Source organism: Salvia miltiorrhiza, unplaced genomic scaffold (genome assembly GCF_028751815.1).
Source record: "Salvia miltiorrhiza cultivar Shanhuang (shh) unplaced genomic scaffold, IMPLAD_Smil_shh fragScaff_scaffold_79, whole genome shotgun sequence".
NCBI lineage: Eukaryota > Viridiplantae > Streptophyta > Magnoliopsida > Lamiales > Lamiaceae > Salvia > Salvia miltiorrhiza.
The window spans coordinates 560,630-580,688 of NW_026651486.1; the positions used below are offsets into that span (position 1 = coordinate 560,630).

Below are 20,059 nucleotides of genomic sequence, written 5' to 3' on the forward strand. Positions count from 1 at the left end.
GCCTCTTCACGATCACGGTGGACGTATGATCGGGGACGTTTGGCACGCGCCGGCTCTGGCGCCGGTTGGGGGCAGTATGATTGAAGCAGTTGTTTCTGCAACTCAACCAACTCCATGAACTTTTCAGCGACTTCGTCGAAATCGGGCGAAGAATCATGTTCAGGTGACGACATTTTTGGAAGAACAAATATGATATTTTGCAAGAAAAATTGTAGGATGAAGAAGGAGTGAGTTGTGATGGATGAAAGTGAGTTGTGATGAATGAATGAATGAGGGAGAAGTATTATTTATAGAGAGAAAAGAAGAAGAAAAAAAAAAAGGAAAATGGGCTCAACGGTAAAAGAGCCGTTTGAAAAAAAAAATCGAAAAAAGGACGAAAAAGCCGTTGGAAAAAATATATATATTTTTTTATTTCGGGCGCGTGCAGAGCACGCGTCGCTCGAGTGCTACCCGAGCACTCGAGCATTCCTCGAGTCGCCCCCCGCCGCAACGCACCTACTCGACCGCAACACCTTCCTCGAGTAGCCACTGGAGGACAGCGTTGCGGGTGCTCTTAAGATTGAAATTCTAAATCATAAAACGAAGACAAGACAAGTAATACGTGTAATGAGGATCCGTTGAAACGGAATATAAAAATGAGTGATTTGCTGATTCGACTGAAGACACAAGTCAGGGATCTGACACTGTCAGAGTTTTCTCATTTGGGGCATACTGAAATTTATGATCGCCTCTTTTCTTTGTAAATAACAAAATGATCCCTGCATTAATTGTTCTTTTTTTTTTGGGATAAAAGTCCGGTGCACTTGCTAAACTATGAAATTGCATAACTTGTTTTCTCGTTTTGGTTTTGGATATACTCGTATAAATTAGCAGTGGTTTTACATGTTTGAGTAAATGTAGCATTTATATAATAATATACAAATTACAAAAGATAAATGAATCGCGGCACTGAACTTAAGTTTTGTGTACATATATCTTCTTAAAAAAGTTGTGTATTATGCCAAAATTTGCAAGATGCACTCAACCTGGAGAAAAAATTAAAAGAATACTTTAAATGAATAAATATTTTTGTTCAAAAAGAATGTTCAATCGCTGGTGCTACCAAAGTACCAAGTATTAAGGATGGTCAAGAGACTTTGGAAAGTACCAAGTAATTAATTTATTTTACAAAAAAATATAATAATGTTGAATTAGTTATTTTACTAGGGAAATTAAAATCAATAGAATAACTTACGCAAAAAATTGGGACATAACATTACACCTTCCTAAAATGGTATATAAATTAAACACACAAGGTTGAAGGTTGCGTTGTGTCGCAAACAAATAAATTGTTCCAAAAAAAAACATGCTTAAAATTTCTGTTATAGTCATGGCTGCAGTCTCCTCCTATATTGATTTCAACATCTTTGCAGAAATATGAGTATGCAATTCTTGAATATTAAGCTACGATATAAATAAGTTTTTCAGTCCCAGAAATTGGCGCCACATGACATGACGAGAAAGAAAGAGCAGAACTGGAAGCATTATAGCATTTCAATTTCACATGTGTTATTTTCTCCTCGAACACTGCTGCTCTGGCTTCACCCTAGTTCGCAGAATTGCGCATCAGAAATACACAATGGCGCGTATCTCTGCTATGTAATCCGAAATGCTGGCTGAAACTAGGTTAGGACAGCAACCCAACATCAAGTTCAAGTACAGCAAAGGCCATTACAACTAAACCTTGAGATGAAAAAACACCAGCATCAAAATTCGACAGAAATCTACTTATAAATATGTAGGCGGAAAAAAAATAAGAATAAAAGTATAAAAGAGCAAAGGACGATGAACAGTAAAGCTCAAATTCACAAGGGCTTGTATAAAATCAAAGATCCAGCCTCCTCAGAACGGTTAGCCAGAAACTATGCACATCAATCTTCAGTATATCTTGGTGCCAAAAGCTCGTGCTTCTCCAGCAGTCAAACTATGTACAGGTGGATTAGGACCTCCATCCTCCCAGTAGGCTTTGGAAAGGATATCACTGATGTTCAGAAGAGGTGGGCTTCAGAGACCGGATAGATAAGAAACGAGTTTTTCAAACAACTCACGGTTTGAAGATTACCCTGGTAGGATGAGGGTTCAGAACCTGCTGCAGAGCTAGGACAATTAAGATACTTTCATTAGATCCACATCACATAAAGTCCATTCAAGAAGTAGATTTTGTATGTCACACGTCTAATGTTAAAGATCGACAAGGGTGCACAGGTAAACAGAGAATTTCCGCAACACTCAGTGTTGTAAGAAAATCATATGGACTGGATAACTATTGTCGATGTTAAAATCTTTTGAGAGACTAAACATTATGTAAAAAAAATTAACAGAGGATATGTGGAAGTAAGAACTTAGTGAAAAAGTTATCAGCAGTTAAGACTTAAGAAGTTCAAGGCGTCCCGCTAAACAGTGTAGAAGTGTTTTAACCTCTAGGTTTAGAAGTACACATTTTAGCTATTATTCAACAAATCATAGCCTCAAATGGAAAGCAAACTATGTTTCAAACTTTCAATATCCACAAAACTATAACATATCTAGATCAATCACCACCCAACACTCAGCAACATAAAAACAAGTAAGTTTATTCACATGGAGTAATACCAGCCACCATCAAATTAAGTGCTGCAAAGAGAAGCAAACTTACAGGACTTATATTGAGCATGTAGCCCAGAAATTTACAGTTCCTACTGCCATGATGACTGCTTGTATCTGAAGTTCTCTTTATCCCAACCTCCGTCAGGTTCTGCCCTCTTCAAAATATTAGCTGAAGCTGGATAGAGCCTAGCTTGCTCCTCTGCTTGCACATGGGAATTGATAACAGAGTGTTGACTCGATGAATGAGGCAAATTGTCTTCCCTGACATCACCTTCAACAGCTCCAGGGCCAGCATTGAGGTCTAGACCTTGTCTACCCCACTTTCGGCTGTTTTCCAGTCCACTGTTACTGCTATTATCTGGAAGGCCAACCATAAACGGTCTCTGAAATTGGGATGAAATTGCACCAACTGGTCCCAATAACTGAGAATTTACAGGAGGTGCAAAAAGCCTAGTACCAGATGAGGCATCTGCATATGAGGTTCCACCGATAGGAAAACTGCCGGATGGAAGAGGAAAAGAGTGCCCATAAGGGAACACCGGAAACTGGAAAGGACTAGAGGGGAATGATACAGCAGGAGATGATGACAATACTGATCCACGGTAAACATCAGGCGTAAATGGAGATATGCCAGCAGGTCCAAACATTCTCTGGGATGCTCCAGGTGGAATTACTGGAAAGGATTGCTCAGTACGATCAGGTATAATTGATGGAATAGCCACAGTTGAATAAGTACTAGCTGGTGAGAACCAAGATGACAAACTACCTAGCCCGGGATTATTTGTTCTAGGACCAATAGAAGGCAACTGAGATGTCATAGCAACTTTGACTTGTTGAGCTGTTCTTAAGTGCTCTGCACTACCATCATCGAACCCAGGTTGATCATTGAGATCAAAACCCCTTTGCACATCAGCAGACGGAAAGCCTCTCGATGGTTTGACATGCACTACAGAAGTATCTTCATTATGATTCCGGCTGGTAGAACACTGTCCATTGTCATTGGATTCATCAACTCTATTCAAATCAAGATCCAGCCCACCAGAGCCAAGAACTGGTATAAAACCTGCACTTTTATTAAGCAATATAGAGCTATCATTAACCAAATAACAATCTCGAGAAACCGTCTCCTCGAGAACTTTTTCATCTGGCTCATTTAGGTCTATATTAAGATCAATATCCAACATAGCACGGCCCTGTTTACTGGTAGAAGCATCACATGAAAAATTGGTTGTAGCCAAAGGCACTTCAATAATTTTTCTGGGTTCAGCCGGCCGAAATGCACTAGTGGCAGCTGATCCCTTCCAACCCAATTCCCCTCTACTTCTCAATAGGTCCTCTGGAGGAACAAAGGGGCCTTTTGCAGCAGCAGCCACTGTAATGGAAGCAGGATGGAGAGTAGGAAAAGGATTAACAGAAAACTGCAGACTGTTGGACATTTGAACAGTTGTTGAAACAGAGGTCACCAAACTCCCTGGCTCCCCATACTTTCCATCATCAACAGTAAACCCTTCATTCAAATCAAACCTTACTTTTGCATCTGGATCTGCTCCTGCTGCAGCAGAAGGTGCTTCTGCAACATTTGAAGCAGATTCTACTTCATCCACTTTAATTCCAACAGGTTTTGTTCCTCTAATGTTATCATTTGTATGCCCTTCGTGGGCAACAGAAGCAGGAAACCCCGTCTCAGGGAGTGAAACCAACTCGCTGATCTCTTTCTTTTCTGTAGCTGTGTCCATAATATGACTTTTGAGACCGTCACTAGTGGAACATGAACCAGCAATGCTACGGCCATCAAGAGCTGTGTTTCTGTCCACTCTCCTATTGATGCTACCCCTTTCAATCTCACTAGCACAATTTTTGATATCCTTCTCATCCCTTTCTCTAGCTTTCACTACACCACCAGCTTCAGAATATATCGGTTGTAATGAAGTTTGTTGCGAATTCTCATCACTAGCTCTATCCTTGAGCTCAGACTTAACAACCATAGCAGTGATTTTCTTCATGGAGTTAGTACCCACCATCAATCCATCCTTTACATCACTCTTGCAGTCGATATTACACAATTGACTCATAGATGCATCTTCAGCAATTAATGTCCCCTTAGCTGTGTCTGAGGGTTCATCACCAGATTTGTACTCAGTCCCTGCAACATTAGTTCCATCTTTTTTACAGTTGACAATATTATCCATACAAGCATTACTTGATGGTGTCTTTTCCTCCTCAAAGTCTTTATTTACTTCACCATCTTCAATCTTCTGATTGGCATCATTCTTTTGAGACAAATTTTTACTAACCTCCCACTTAGGGTCAGCAGTGCTTTTAGAATCTGCGTTAGCAGCATCATAGTGTTTGTTTCTCTCTCCAGCTGGCGTGTCTTCAGAAGTATGGAATGGACGACAATCCATGTCCGGAGAGAATGATGCTTGTTTAGGCACATGTAATCCATCTTCCGAGCATGAACCATTTAACAAAACCTGTTTCTTGTAACCACCTTCCCCGTCATTGCAAAGCTGCTGGTTTTCAGTTCCTCGAATTTGATCTTCAGGGGATGACTTTGATTTTGCATCATCGCTAAAGCAAACTCCATCTGTTGCAGGTGTGCTTCTTTCTGTTGAATCAGAGGGTGAAATCAATTCGGATCTTGACATTTCCCCAGTTGCCACACTAGCAAGTAGGTTCATCCCTACATCATCCTCGGGGGACAATGAAGAGTGTGCTTCAGAATATTTGACACAGCTCTCAATTAAAGCATTCATGGGGCTAAAAGAAGTTTCATGCAACTTTCCACACTTCAATTGGTTCTTTTTTGGGCCTTCCATAGATCGCCTGGAGTCTTCAGTTGACATACTTTTCTCTTCTTCAAGAAGAACAGCAGCTGACCCAGCTCCATCGCCAGATCCAGTCACAATATCTTTCCTACAATTGACTTGACAAGATTCAACATTCGCATCAGGACTAACATTACATCGAAGAGCATCATTCTTCGCCCTTGAATTATTGTCAAACTGATCATGTTTGTCTGAAAGCCCTGGTTGAGATGTTTGGGTACTCAGAACAGAAGGATCTTCCGGAGATACTCCACTGACACCTTGACTTGGACTCCGTGACCGGTTTGGTATCTTAACAATTAGCTTAGGATTGCCTGCTTCAAGCACCGGTCCATCACTAACCTTCTCACTAGCAAGACCAGATGGAGATACTTTATCTGAGGTAGAATTTCTTATTGCTGATAAACTTCTACTAGAATTGTTGTCTTTCTGAACTCCACTGACCCCTGGAAAACCACCACCTTTTCGATTTCGAGAACTACTGCTTGATATCTTACTAGCAGATGCAGAAACTGCAGTCGAACTCTTTGCCTCCTCCTTTGTTGAAATTGATGGACTGTAACTATGAGACTGATTTGAACTGCTGCTCCTATCCTCCCTAATCAGAGGGGCATCAGGAGTGCCACTGCCACCAACAGAAGTTCCAGGTTGGCTCTCCTTAACAGATGCCGGTGGCGAAGATGGTTTTACTGGACCAGGAGATGAAGATGCAGACTTTGTGTTGTTTTCCCCATGTGAGGACTTTATTGAAGTAGTTTTAGATGCAGAATGTTGAGTGATAGAGCTTTTCATGGCAACATCAGATCCACTCGGTGTCCTGCTACCAGCATGGGAAGCCTCTGGGAGGCGTGATTTGGAAGACCACACAGGTCCACCTTGGGCTGAACCAGTCTCTGCATCAATACTAGTCATTTCCGCTTGAACACGTTTCTTCCAGGTGTCAACTAAACTGCGAGCCTTTCTTTGAATTTCTACGTTTTTATGTGATCGTAAATGATTCACAGATCTACCAATGTTGCATGTTTGAAGTGCAGGGAGGTTCACAGGAAGTTTATCCAGTGCGCGCAGTAACACCAAAAGAAAATCCTCCACAGATCTGTCACCATCCTTTGAATTATTACCACCACCAATCTTCGCCTTATGGATCTCCTGGAGCCACTCATCAAATACAGATAAACCCTTCAGCTGCACAAACCGATTGAGGCACTCAATCTTCTCAGTTGCAGCTACTACACCAGCAAGCACGGCACGGCTAATTAAATCCATTTTCTTCTCCACTCTATGTTGCATTAATTGTAAAAGCTTCTCGACTCCTTCAAAATCTACGACTCCACCTTTCTCTGTTATCTTTGCAATATCAGATTTCACATTATTTTCAATTTTGTGCGGACCGGAACCACTATCATCTGTCTTTGAGGAACGTTCCCGTTTAACAGGATCAGTAGAATGATCTCCTCTTTCCCTCTTCTTACCCTTGGTTTGAGAAGGAAAGGAAGTCCCACTATTCTGAGCATTCTCTGGACTAGGTTTCAATTGTGATGCTGAAGTCAGGCCATTAGCTTGTTTCGGGGAGCGGCCACCAGGCTGCAATGTTCCATGCATTTCTGTCCTTGTTTTGTCTAAAAGCTGGTCTACTTCTTCTTGACGCTCCTGCAAGTCACGCATAAATCTGTTTAGAAAAAGATTCTGAGAAGATGAAAGAATCAGCATGGCTACCTTACCGTAACCGTTCCCTAATCAGTAAAACATATAACTAGCAAAGGAGAAAAATTATTGACAAATGACAATGACAACTAACATTAATGTAATCTTGATCTGTTAGCCACCATAAACACTTGTTTTCAATGTCATAGACGCGCCGACAAACAAAAGAGGATGTCCCTGTGGGAAGTTCAGCACCTCTAGGAAGAAATGCAACTTTACATGGATGAAGTAAAGAAGCAGCAGGAATCTCGTCTTTATGAAACGAATAAAATATTTCGTTTGGTGCACCGTCCAAGAGAGAGCCTTTTCCGAGCTTTAGCTCAGCAGGTCGATAAAGCCAATTAACTCCTACCCGCAAGTTATTATCTTTACTTAATGTCAATCGACGAATTAAACCAATGAAAGGCGGTGAATCCTGTGGAGGTTTGAAAAGAGCGCAATCACCAACACTGATTTTGCGACCATCCTGCAAGACAAGAAGATGACACATGCTTGTAAAGTCAAGTATTTTCATGCAATCCACTAACATTTTTGTTTCTTAAAAAATAAAACTGAATGGTTGACAAGCCATACTATGTTCTGAAAAAGGTGCAGTGAGTTTCTTTAGGATGCGTGCTTCAGAAAATTATTCCAATTTTCACTTAGTCACATGGTACTCCATTTTCTTCAAACAAAATGTCAAAAAAGAATCAAAACGACGATGGGTAGAGAATGACGGATGAGGTTACCATTCCCCAGAAACATATATCATTAGATGCATCAAAATAGAAGCAAGTATTAATGATAACGAGTATCAGTTATGTATAATATAGATATTATAAGGTGTACAGAACCAAAATTTTTGCATACCTCTGGGAAGTATAAATAGTTGAAAATTTGTTAGACAAACTCACTTAAAAGAAACAGGTGAGGAACCTAATCTACTTCAAAAAACAGTGAATAACCATAAACCACAAGAATCTAAACAATATTGATTTATCACATAAACAGACAAAGCCTTGACAAAATATGATCACCTCATAGCCCCTTTATTTTATAATGTACCTTGATACTCGTTTTTCTTAATCACTATAAGTTATGAAGTTTTAGATGACCACTTTCAGTGTTAATAACCTATAGTTTCTTAAGCAATCCTTCATCTTATAAATAAGATTTTCTAGATACCATTTCTCATGTGACATAGTAAAGGTTGTAAACTACTCGCTATTTGAGGAATAAGGTTTCTTCTACTGGCTTGTCATCTCTGAAATTTCGACAAGTCAATCAGTCCACTGCCAACAGAAACCCATAAATCCTGGCACAGAGGTACAAGTACAAAATCCACGAAAAACACTGTACATGAAGCAGAGGGATTGTTTTCATATCTGCGTCCAATTAACATAGATTTGTTTTGTCCATGCCAAATCACACGAGGCACATATGAAAAGTTTTCATGGTAAAAACTTACACATTAGAGTATAAAACATCAGCAATCGAGACATTCACTATTGGACCAATCACAAACTTGTTGGTAGGCCAAAGAGGTATGTAAATCGATCACTCTTGCCATATAAGTTTTAGAGGCATATATACACGTAAACAGGTATCTACATAACAGCACCCAGTAAAATCTTCAATTGTCCACGATGGCAGCAAAGATGTCATCGCCAAAAACCATGAAAAATGAACGATTTTTGATGTATTCAATCAAAACAATCGACTGATACTAGTAAAGAATCAAAAACTTAGACAAAAGAAAAGAAGTCCGCACCTTAAAAAACGAATTTGAATCCGCAGCAATTACAGTTGGGTGCATATGCCAACTGATACTGCGTTGTAGAATTCTGCAACTCCCCTCACCTTCCCTCCGAAACCTCCCATGCATAATAAAAATCCCTTCTTTGCATTTTTCCGATATTCGACACAACCACAAAAACTGCCTTCAACCATCAATTCAAATCAACTGCCCTGAATCTTCACCCTTTTCCGCTTCTCGCAAATCCAAAACCCTAAATATCTCGATTATTCAACCTCTTCACGAAAACCCTAGAAATCCCTAATTGCCAGTCGAGAAAACCCTAAACCATCCGAAATTAATGATCGGATAAGGGCCTCAACATCTGAAATTAGCAGCGGCTTCAATTGGGCGATCTGCAAAACACGGAAATCACAAACTCATTTAACCTTCCGATCCAGTCGGACATGCCATATACATAAACCCAAATCGAGTGAACTAATCAGCAATTTTTCGGGATTCGGTGAATCTATAGGTGGGTTAAGGACACAACTATGGGATTAGATGAATCTGATAAAAAGAGAGAATTTTTTTGAGAAATGAACAGACTGACAAAGGGAACGACGCAGTTCTTATTTTCTCATTGGGCACACGGAATTTGGGGATAATTATGAATCTACTCCTTTCGATTTAGGAAATCACATTTGTCGCCCCTCCACAGTTACCAACTTACCATCTCCATAATAATTTCTTCACCACATTTTCATTTACATGTGAGAATTTCTCATACTAAAGCCAATAATTATTGCTCCTTATTTACATTATTAGTATATTGCATGCAAGTGTCCCCAAGGGGACACCAAGCGGTGCGACATCCTGTGTGTGAACAGTGAGGTCCCAGGTTCGAACCCTACTGCTCCCCCTTCCCAACTCCTCCAAGTAAAAAAAAAAGACTAAAAAAAAGAGTATATTGCATGCAAGTAATATTCATTCATAATCTCCTTCAAAAAAAATATTCATTCATAATCTAAATATGAAGACGGAATAATAACAAAATAGAAACGATATTTTGCACGTGTAGATCAACTTACTATTTTAAAAATTATTATCATTATTATTATTAAAAACACAATTCCCCTCAAATTTATAGCATTTTGTAATATAATCTTTAATTGATGCCAATTATTGTAGTTAATGAGAGAGAAGACAATTAATAATTCGCTATCACTTTTGTATAAAAGAAAGAACAAAAGAAGGTGTGCGTGTGTTGGCCTAGCAGCAAGAGGTTAATGCTCAAGATTTGAGATTTTGGGTTCGAATCATTCGTCGCACGGTCTTTGAATTTCTTTATTTATTAATGTAATTTATAAAAGAGAGAGAGAGAGAACAAAAGAATAGAGGAGATAAGAAAAAAGAAACAGACAAAATAACTAATTTAAAATGTTAAATAATTACAATATATTTATTTTATTATTTTGATATTAAATTAAAGATTTTCTCATGATCCTTAATTTAATATTCATGTTGAGCATTTTTTTCATGAATGAAAAAAATACACGATATAAATTTCTTATATAGGCAAAAAAATATATCTTTCAAAAAAATGTTGTTTCACCACTTAATTCTTAAAAAAAAAAGTCAAATTTGTTTTATATTAATTTTATTTCATACTTTGTTATATATCAGTCACCGTAGCATGGTCTAACGTCTGCGCTCCTAAAGCGGAGGGAAAGCTGCAGTTATTCTTTGGAAAAGCCCGGTTCTCTTTGTCTTCGAGCTTTCATTCCTCAATCCACTGCACGTCTTCCTTCAGGGTAGATCTCCTCTACGTAGTCTAAACGGGACAATGGCAAGGACATACGCGTTGGAAATGGAAGACCATCCTGCACTTTCCTTCTCGTTTTGGCTCCGCCTTCCTGAAATTTCAAGACCCCAAAAATTCTTTGATCTAAATTTCAGCCGGGGATAGGGCACAAAAAAGTCTCTCTCAAAATAAACTTCTTTTCTGGTCAAAGTCAAGGTTTTTTCTTGTAATTTATGATTTCAAAAAACCGTACTTGAAACAAGCAAATCAAGATTGAGTTTTTGTTTATGCTTTTATTTGCATATTTATTTTTATTATAATAGATTTTATGCATCTAAAGTTATCATAATAAAGGGCAAAGTACCAATTCCCCCCCCCATCCCACATTGACCCTCTATCGCGTTCAACACCCTAAGGAAACGTTTGGCCATGTTCGCACTTTAACGTCCAGTAAGTTGAGCAATTTACCCTGCATTAGACGATGAGTTAACACTGTTAACTAATTTAGTTTTTTTTTTTTTTTTTTTTTTCGTCCAGCTTGACGACTCCACCGGAGAGATCCGCTCCGACACAGCCATCTCCTTCGACCACCCCTACCCGCCGCCGCGACACCCTTCTCCAACTCTACCTCACTCTCAAGAATGGACTCACTCAGCCCGATGCGAACAGAAGACGCGTCCAAATTCCCCATTTTTCTCACTAAACATCTGGCGCCGCCCTTCCCTCTTGTAAGACCGCCATCGTCGTCCCCTCACTAATGGCTCGATTATAAGCACGACAGGGAAGCATAACTCTAATTTACTGCAATTAACCCAGCTTGGGCAAGATAGGATTTTTGGTGGTTTTCTCATTTGATTTCAAGTTTATAAATCTATCTATGTACACACCATGGCTAATTTTGTCTTGTAGTAAAACAAGAACGCGACCTCACTAGAGAGGGGACGGCGACGACGGTTTTGCAAGGGAGAAAGACAGCGTCAGATGTCTCAGCGAGAAAAATGGAGAAATTTAGGCTCGACTTCTGTTTGTGTCGGGTTGAGTGTGAGTCTGTACTTGAGAGTGAGGTAGATTTGGAGAAAGGTGCAACGACGATTTGACTCGCCAGAAAAGGTTCACGGCGGCGGGTAGGGGTGGTCGAAGGATATGGCCGTGTTGGAGCGGATCTCTCCTATGGAGTCATCGAGCTAGACGAAACAAAAACATAGACAAAATTAAATTAGTTAATGATGTTAACTCACCGTCTAACGCTGGGGTAAATTGCTCAACTTACTGGACGTTAAGGTGCGAACAGGGCCAAACGTTTCCTTAAGGTGTTGAACGCGATAGGGGGGTCAACGTTGGGGGAGGGGGGAATTGGTACTTTATCCTATAATAAATTTGTTGTATATCTTTTGCAACGTGTTGATATAATTATTTCTATTTGTCATGCATTGTATGTCAAATTTGATATATATAAATTTAGTTGAATTAGTAAATTTATTTACTAAATGACTCTGACTTATCATAAATTATTATTTAAGTTTGAGCTTATATAATAATATTTCATGTAACAATGTCCAACAAAAGTCAAGGATAATCAATTTCTTATGTTGATTTTTTCTTGCCAAAATCATTTTTCACGTGTCACCTAGGGATGTCCAGTTCAAACCGGGCCCGACGGTTCCGGCCCGGACCGTTGACCACGGGCCTGAACCGGAACCAGAACTGGCAAAGAAGACGGGGCCGGTTAAGGGCCTGATTTTTTGAAACATTAATTCGATGGTTAATCGTCCAAAACCCACAATTTTCGATTTTTTAGCTCTATTTTTATTTTTTCTACATTCAATTTTCATATTAGTTATTTATTTGTAGTTATAAATTATAATTTTTTACTTTAAATTTAATAAAAATGTGAATTTTATTACATTTTCGGTGTTAATATGTTATAATTTTATTTCATTTATAGTTTTTTCAATAATTTTGTTACATGTAATGTATTAGATAATGTAATCTAATAAGAAAAAATATACACAATTCATAAAAAAAAATCATCGGTTCAGCCCTTGAACCGCCGATTCAGGGTCAAAAACGCCTGGAAGAAGACACGGGCCAGTTACGGTTCACCATTCTGGTGAATCGGATCCGCCGATTCAAAGCCCAGGACCGGCGGTTTCAGGGCCGTGGACACCCCTAGCGTCACCTATTGGACGTTGATATATCAAATGAGATCACGATTAACTAATATTTTAAATTTTTATGGATGATAGAAATGACGATAGTATAAGAAAATATTGATTGCATGTTGTTGTATCAAATGAGATCATCACATGTTGTACTACCTCTGTCCCATTATTTAAGACGCACTTTGCCTTTTGGGTTGTCCCATTATTTAAGACACACTAGTACGACCATTCGTGCGATGCACGGTGAAATCGAAATTAAATGATAAGTTTAAATAAATAAATATAAATATAAAACAGAAACAAAATATAATAAATACAAAATATGGTTTTAAAAAAAATACTAATTACTCAATAAAATTCCGAATATAAAAACGCAATTTTCAATTATGTATAAACTGTAATGATACTTACAGTTAATAAATTATTTTAAATTATTTGATAATGAAAAATAGTATTATTACACATTATTATTATAGAGTATTTCACATAATAAATTCCCAATGGGCGAGTTCGTCGATTTGGACTGGTGTTAGAAGGACGATTCAGGAGATTGTTTCGGATACCTTCTGCACGATTGGCAATGGAGATACAATTTATTTTTGGAGAGATAATTGGCTCGGGTATCGGCTGATCGACAAACTTCATATTCCGGAGTTCATGACTCCCTATTTCTCTCAGAAGATTTCTGACTTCTACTTTAATAATAAGTGGCACCTCACTTATAGTTTTATTCAGTCTTTCCCGCGCATTGCTCTCGACATCATATCTACCCCCATTCCTGGATTGGCGGACGACAGATCCTGGATTCACTCGGGTTTCGGGAACATTACTGCTGCTTCGGCCTTTGCTCACATACGACCTCAGTTCCCTAAGGTCGACTGGGGCTCCTGGATTTGGGCCCCTTTTATCCCCGCTCGGCGATCTCTCTTTGTCTGGCGCACTATTGTTGGCAAACTCCCTACCTTTGATATGAATCGCCTCCTTGGTTTTCAGGGGCCTAACCGGTGCCCTTTATGCTCGGCAGCAGAAGAGACGATGGATCACGTTCTGTTGAACTGCTCCTTCTCGGCTTCTATTTGGGCGGATGTCTTTCGTTGGTTTTTGATTGAGCAAACTTTGCCGTTGGACGTGGGCAGCATGATTCGATTCTCTATCCTCCAGAATAACAGCAAACAAATTGGCAATTTATGGAAAGTTGGGGTGATCTCTCTCCTCTGGAGTCTCTGGTCTCACCGCAACAACGTCATACACAAAAATTTAGCACCTTCGCGCCACTTGATTCTCAAGCAGGTTCGAGTTTTTCTTTGTGAAGCTGCCAACAATTTCGTCCTTGGCACTATGGCCAACTCGGTTTCTGATCTTCTCATTCTTAAGAATCTTTCCATCGCTGGACAACCCAGGAAGCCTTTCTCCTTTATTTACGTTTCTTGGCACCTTCCCCCGCCGTCTTGGATTAAAGTTAATACTGATGGCTCGGTCCGTGAAGGGAGGATTCATGCGGGGGGCGTATTTAGGAATGCCTTCAATGACGTTCTTGGTTGTTATCATTTTTCAGGCGGCCACGGGGTTGCGTTCGAAGCAGAGCTTTTAGCTATTATTATTGCTATTGAATCTGCGCATCGCGCTAAATGGGAGAGAGTTTGGTTTGAGTCGGATTCTTCTTACGTGGTTCAGCTTCTTCAGTCGCTCTCTGAGACGGTTCCTTGGAGATTCAAGCCTCGGTGGCAGCTTGCTCTCTCCAAACTCCATACTTTCACGTGGCGCATTTCTCACATTTTTCGTGAGGGAAACAGATCGGCGGATTTTTTGGCTTCTCAAGCTTCGGAGGAGGGTTTTTGGCCTCATGCCATTGCTGGTTTAAATGATTTTGTCAAGGATGATGTTTCTTTTCCCTATTTTACTCGTTTCGCTTGATTTTTTGGTTTTGTTCTCTCGGTCCTGGATTGGTTGTGAGCCGGGAGGCCTAAGGGTAATGGTTCGGCCGGAATCCTTGAGACCTCCTAACTCAGCTCTGTCAACCTTGATCCTTGACGAGTACTCTTTTTCCTCAGCTGTTATGAGGTTTTAACGAGGCTCGGCCCTTAGTCTGCAGCTTTGTGCTTTCAAGGGTTTTTGGTTCTCCGTTGTTGTTTCTTTTCTTTTTAATAAAATCTTATTTCAGCAGTATTTCACATAATAAATAAATAAATATTTTCGTACACAATCATAAATAAAAAATTGTAAAATTTTAAGTATTTTAAAATTTTAATAACCTATTCGTTTTAAATTCATTTTTGATAATTTTTATACCATATTAAAGATCTTCTGACGAACTTAAACTTAAGATGCACATTGAATATTTTTTAGAAATTAAATTTGACAATGTTTAGAAAATAATTTAAATTGTAAAAGAAAAGAGAAAAAAATATTAAAAAAATTGATGGGAGAAGAGAGAGAAAAAATGGACAGAGAAAACTCATCTTTTATATATTATATAGATTTATGTTTTAGGTTAAAATAAACATTAAATTAGTGAATTAATTAAGGCAATATACAAACCTAAATGTTTTGTCGTAGTTTGTGTCATTTTCTCTAGTTAGTTTAGTCGTGCTTTCTTGCAAAAGTCGTTGTACTGTAGTGGTAATAATTAATTTTTGTGTATCAAGTTGAGATTAGTGTGAAATTGTGATATTTCAGCTTAAGAAGAGAAGTTTGAAGTTGAAGCGTTTAAAGATCTTGAAGTAAGCTCACAATAATGTAAAAGAAGGTGTACAAGTCTTGCTAGCCGTGGCGCACAATGAACCAGGTTGACTTATTGAAGAAAATTGGGCAGAAAATGTAGTGCGCCCCGACTGGCCGTCAACCAAGCTGACTAATTGAAGATTAAACTGTTATTTGCAAAAAATAAGTTGATGATGGATGAACAATTTCGAGCAATAGTAACACTATCAAAAAGCATTGATTCTCAAAAAATAAAAATACAGAAAAGTATTCTTATGTACTTAATGCAATTAAATCTAATACAAAAAAAGAAAAGTTACAACGCAGGCACACGCATTGATGTGTTATTCAAATTTTCTGAAAAAGAAAAAAAAGATTAAGATGATAACCTTAGAAGGTGTTCCAGATGCGTTTTAAAATAACATGCAAAATATATACTGGGATATTATATACTAGTACTTGTTAAATTACTAACTAGTACATTCGCCCGTACGATGCACGATGAATATAGATTTGCATCAAAATTAAACGATGTAGGGGCTGTTTGATATGGGTTTATAGGTAGGATAAATTAAATTAATACAGATTAGTGTGATGTTTGATATCATGTTATATTAATATGGTCAACTCCTACTTAATCCCACTTCTCCATGCTATTTTGTGGGAATAACCCATACTAATAATCCGACCTCCCCCCTCGGATAACTTTAATACTGCCAAGTTGGATAAAAATTTTGCTACCCTTCCTCACGCATATCGATGCAAATGCCAAGTTATGGGCTTTGATTGAGGACACACATTGTATTTTTAAAATTATATGAGGATAGTTTTGGTATTAGATAATATAATCCAACATAATCCTATGGATATCAAACACAATATAGGATTAAGTAGCCATGATATCAAACACCCATGAAATAATATAAATCCACACTAATCCATACTAATTTCTCAAGATAATTTTAATCCTAATCAATCCTAAACAGCAAATCAAACGGCCCCGTAGTGTGTGTATCGACTAAGTGATTAGGGGTTAATGTCTAAAATCGAAGGTCTTGGGTTCGAGCCCTCTGTGGCGCGACCTTAATTTTAATGAATATAAGTAAATGTAAATTATTTTTTCTTAAAAAATTAAAATAATCTACATCAATTACTCAGTAAAGATCATTAATTTTATTTTATAATTTTCAAAAGTATCATTTTTAATTTTCCACCTATTTGATGGAAAACTTTATTTTCTTCCATAAAATTATAGAATAAACACATCATTCAAATTAAAAGAAACGAAGAAATAATAAAAAAAAGTATCCACATAACAATATATATTTTTAAAACATGAGCTAATCATGCATAAAATTATTTTTTCTAAGTTAGCCCATTACCTATGTCATCTTATTAGAAAAGCTTCAATTGATCAGTAGGAAAATAAATTATATTATTAGAATTTTTTAGAATACTAATAAAAGAATTGAATAATTTTGATGCCAAAAAATAAATCCCAATAAAAATGAAATATATCATTTTGCTTTAGCTTTCTCCTTCAAACATACTTATTTAAATACATTCTAAAATCATTTTTTTGCTAAAAATGTATAATTTCAAAGTTTATAAAATTTTATTGATTATAATTTTGAACATGGTATATAAACGTATATTTATAATTATTTGTAAACTATTTAAATTACTTATAATGGCAATTGACATCACACATTATTATTATATAGTAATTAAATACCTTCATTCACAATCATAAAACAAAATTATTTTTGAAATTCTATTTTTCATATAATCCCAGCTTGACATAAATATGATTGTGTGTAAAATAGATATAACGTCAGTTGGATGGAAACAACGTCGTTTCAGGCTGTTAGACAATTAAAAATCCTAAAATTATTTTAATTCCTATTTTCGTTTTCTCCTAATCCTTATATCTAATCATATTTTTTGCAGCAAAAAGAGTTTCTATCTATTACTTTGATTTCTTGAATTACTTCTTGTCATTTTCTCTCATCAGCTTCAATCATCTCACTTTCTCTCAATTTAATACTTCGATTCTTAATTTATTTAGTTAGATGCTAATTTTAAACGTAAATGACATTGTTTTAATATGCTCAAATTAACATTGTATTAGTAATCGACAAATATGGTACGTAGGATTTCATATAGTATTTCAGCACAAAATTTGACAAAAATTTAAGCGAGTATGCAAAATAAAAAATATATAATAATTGGATAATTTTAATATATATTTCAAAATTGATGTGCAAAGGCCACTGAATTTATATACAATAGTAAACCAAAGAGAAAAAGTAAACGTTTGTTTAGTATTAAGGAGATGTGATATTTCCACAAAAGAATTAAATGTATCTTTATGTTATGCTTAATAAAATAATTCAACATATAAATATAATGTTTCAATGATATTTATTTATTTTATCAAAAGAGAATAGAGTAGAAACAAAATTTTGTAGTAGAAAAGGAGAGAGAAAAAATATTAATAATAACGACAACCTTAAAACAACCATATAAATAAGAAAAGACAAAAAAATATGAAAATTTGATTTAAAAAAAGAGGAGAGAGAAAAAATAAACATCTTAAAATTTTAAAATATAATAATTTATTTATTTTAAATTCATATTTGATAATTTTTATACCAAATTAAAGATCTTGCATTTATCTTTATTAAATTGAAGTTTTATATAATAGGGAAAATAAAAACCCTTGAAAGCACAAGAACGCAGACTAGGGGCCCGAGACTCAAAAAAGAGCTCGTCAAAAACAGAGAAAAAATAAAATAAAATAAAAAGCAAAAAAACTAAAGGCTAAAAAAATTGTCCTCCATTTCATCTGCCCAACGACCATTCGAAATATTATCCATCACTCGCAAGCTAGCCTTTCTGCTATGATCAATAATAAAATCCCTCGGCGTATATCCCATTTCCTCCGCATTTCGGAGGCGACTTTTAATGTTATCCTCCGGAGCCAATAGAGCCCGCGACTTCTCCATACCTTTCGGATGACGACCCCGCCCACGTTTAGCCGGTGTTTGATCAACTAGCATTTGCATCCCCTGACTAACCTGCTCCTCTAACCTACTAAGACGACTAGCAGTATTCTCCGGAGTAGGAATGGACGATTCCTCACCCCTGCTTTTCACAGTCTGCGGAGAAGCCTGACCCGGAGTATCAACCGCAATCTTCCTCTCCAAGCCCCCCCCCCCCCCCCCCCCCCCGAGAATCCATCGAGACAACATTCACCGCGTTATCCAAAACATCCACCTTATCGCCAAAAAGCTTGCTTCTCACACCCGAGCTATCCTGAGCCTCCAAATCCAAAGTTCCCTCCACATTCGAGCCCTCCTTATCACAAACCAAGTTATTGTCCGTGTGAGGCGACAAACCAAGTTAAAGAGCTTGCATTTATCTTTAATTTAAGATATATATAATGAATATTTTTTTTAAATAAAATTTGATTTTTTTAAAAAAAATCACAAAAATATGAAAAAAGAGAATATGAGAGAGAGAGAGAGAGAGAGAGAGAGAGAGAGAGAGAGAGAGAGAGAGAGAGAAAGTATGTATGAAAAATTGAAAGAAATCGTGTGATGAAAGAGGAGAGATGAGAGAGGAGAGACAAAATATATGAGATTAGAATTTGTTGAATTTTATAAATACCATTAACATGATTCTTTAATTACCATTTTGCCACAAACTGTGTTTTCATATAATAAATAGATTGTATATAGTTATTATATTAATACTTATTTGTTTTCTAGATAAACAAAATTATTGCACGTGTGGAAGATGAATAAAATCAAGTTCAAACAATCATAAAATATTGTTAATGTGCTTATAAATCTAGTTATACATTTCGTATTGGATTTTAGCTAGTTTAGATGTGCATTAATTAATAAATTTGATGTATTCGTATTTGTACACAAAACATTCATATATAATATTATATGAATGTATATCGATGATCGTAATGATTGGTATTATTATTTCTTACCTTCTTATGAATGGTAGCAATGTAGTATATTATCGTTTTTGTACACAAAACATTCATACTCCATCCGTCCCTGAAATGGCTTCCTCTTTGGGGATGGCACAGGTTTTAATAAAAAGTTGTAAAATGTATTGATAGTGGAGAAAAAATGATATAATTATTATTGGAAGTTGTGAAAAGTGTTATAATTAGTATTGGGAGTGGTGAAAAGTAAAAAGTAAGAATAAATAAAGTATTATTAGTGGTGGAGTAGGTTTCCAAAAATGGAAAGAAAGAAAGAGGAAGTTATTTGGGGGACGTCCCAAAATGGAAAAAGAGGAAGTTATTTTAGGGACGGATGGAGTATATATTATATCGATGTGCGTGTATAATATTCTGAAAATTCATAGTAATTTAATATCTAACAATTTTCCCTTAGAGCATCTACATCCGTTGAATTAATTGTTGGCTCATCCACATCCAAGACCACTTATGAGCTAATGCCCTGAATTGATCTGACTCATATCCATTAGTTTTGAT

General features: G+C 37.0%; 1 protein-coding gene across 3 annotated transcripts; it reads right to left on the bottom strand.

Annotated features, from left to right (window-relative positions):
- Positions 1 to 1,506: 1,506 nt before the first annotated feature.
- On the bottom strand, positions 1,507 to 9,598 carry LOC131003164 (uncharacterized). Of its 3 annotated transcripts, none has more exons than XM_057929645.1 (4): positions 8,908 to 9,598; positions 7,252 to 7,623; positions 2,675 to 7,103; positions 1,507 to 2,136 (listed from the first exon to the last, which is right to left on the bottom strand). In XM_057929645.1, the coding sequence occupies exons 1-3, from the start codon at positions 9,019 to 9,021 to the stop codon at positions 2,715 to 2,717; spliced, it is 4,875 nt and encodes a 1,624-aa protein (XP_057785628.1). In that variant the 5' UTR covers positions 9,022 to 9,598; the 3' UTR covers positions 1,507 to 2,136; positions 2,675 to 2,714. The 3 variants fall into 3 exon arrangements, with proteins under 3 accessions (XP_057785628.1, XP_057785630.1, XP_057785629.1); XM_057929647.1 differs by having other exon boundaries at positions 1,507 to 2,125; positions 8,908 to 9,504; XM_057929646.1 differs by having other exon boundaries at positions 1,507 to 2,128; positions 8,908 to 9,504.
- Between the last annotated feature and the right edge of the window lie 10,461 nt (positions 9,599 to 20,059).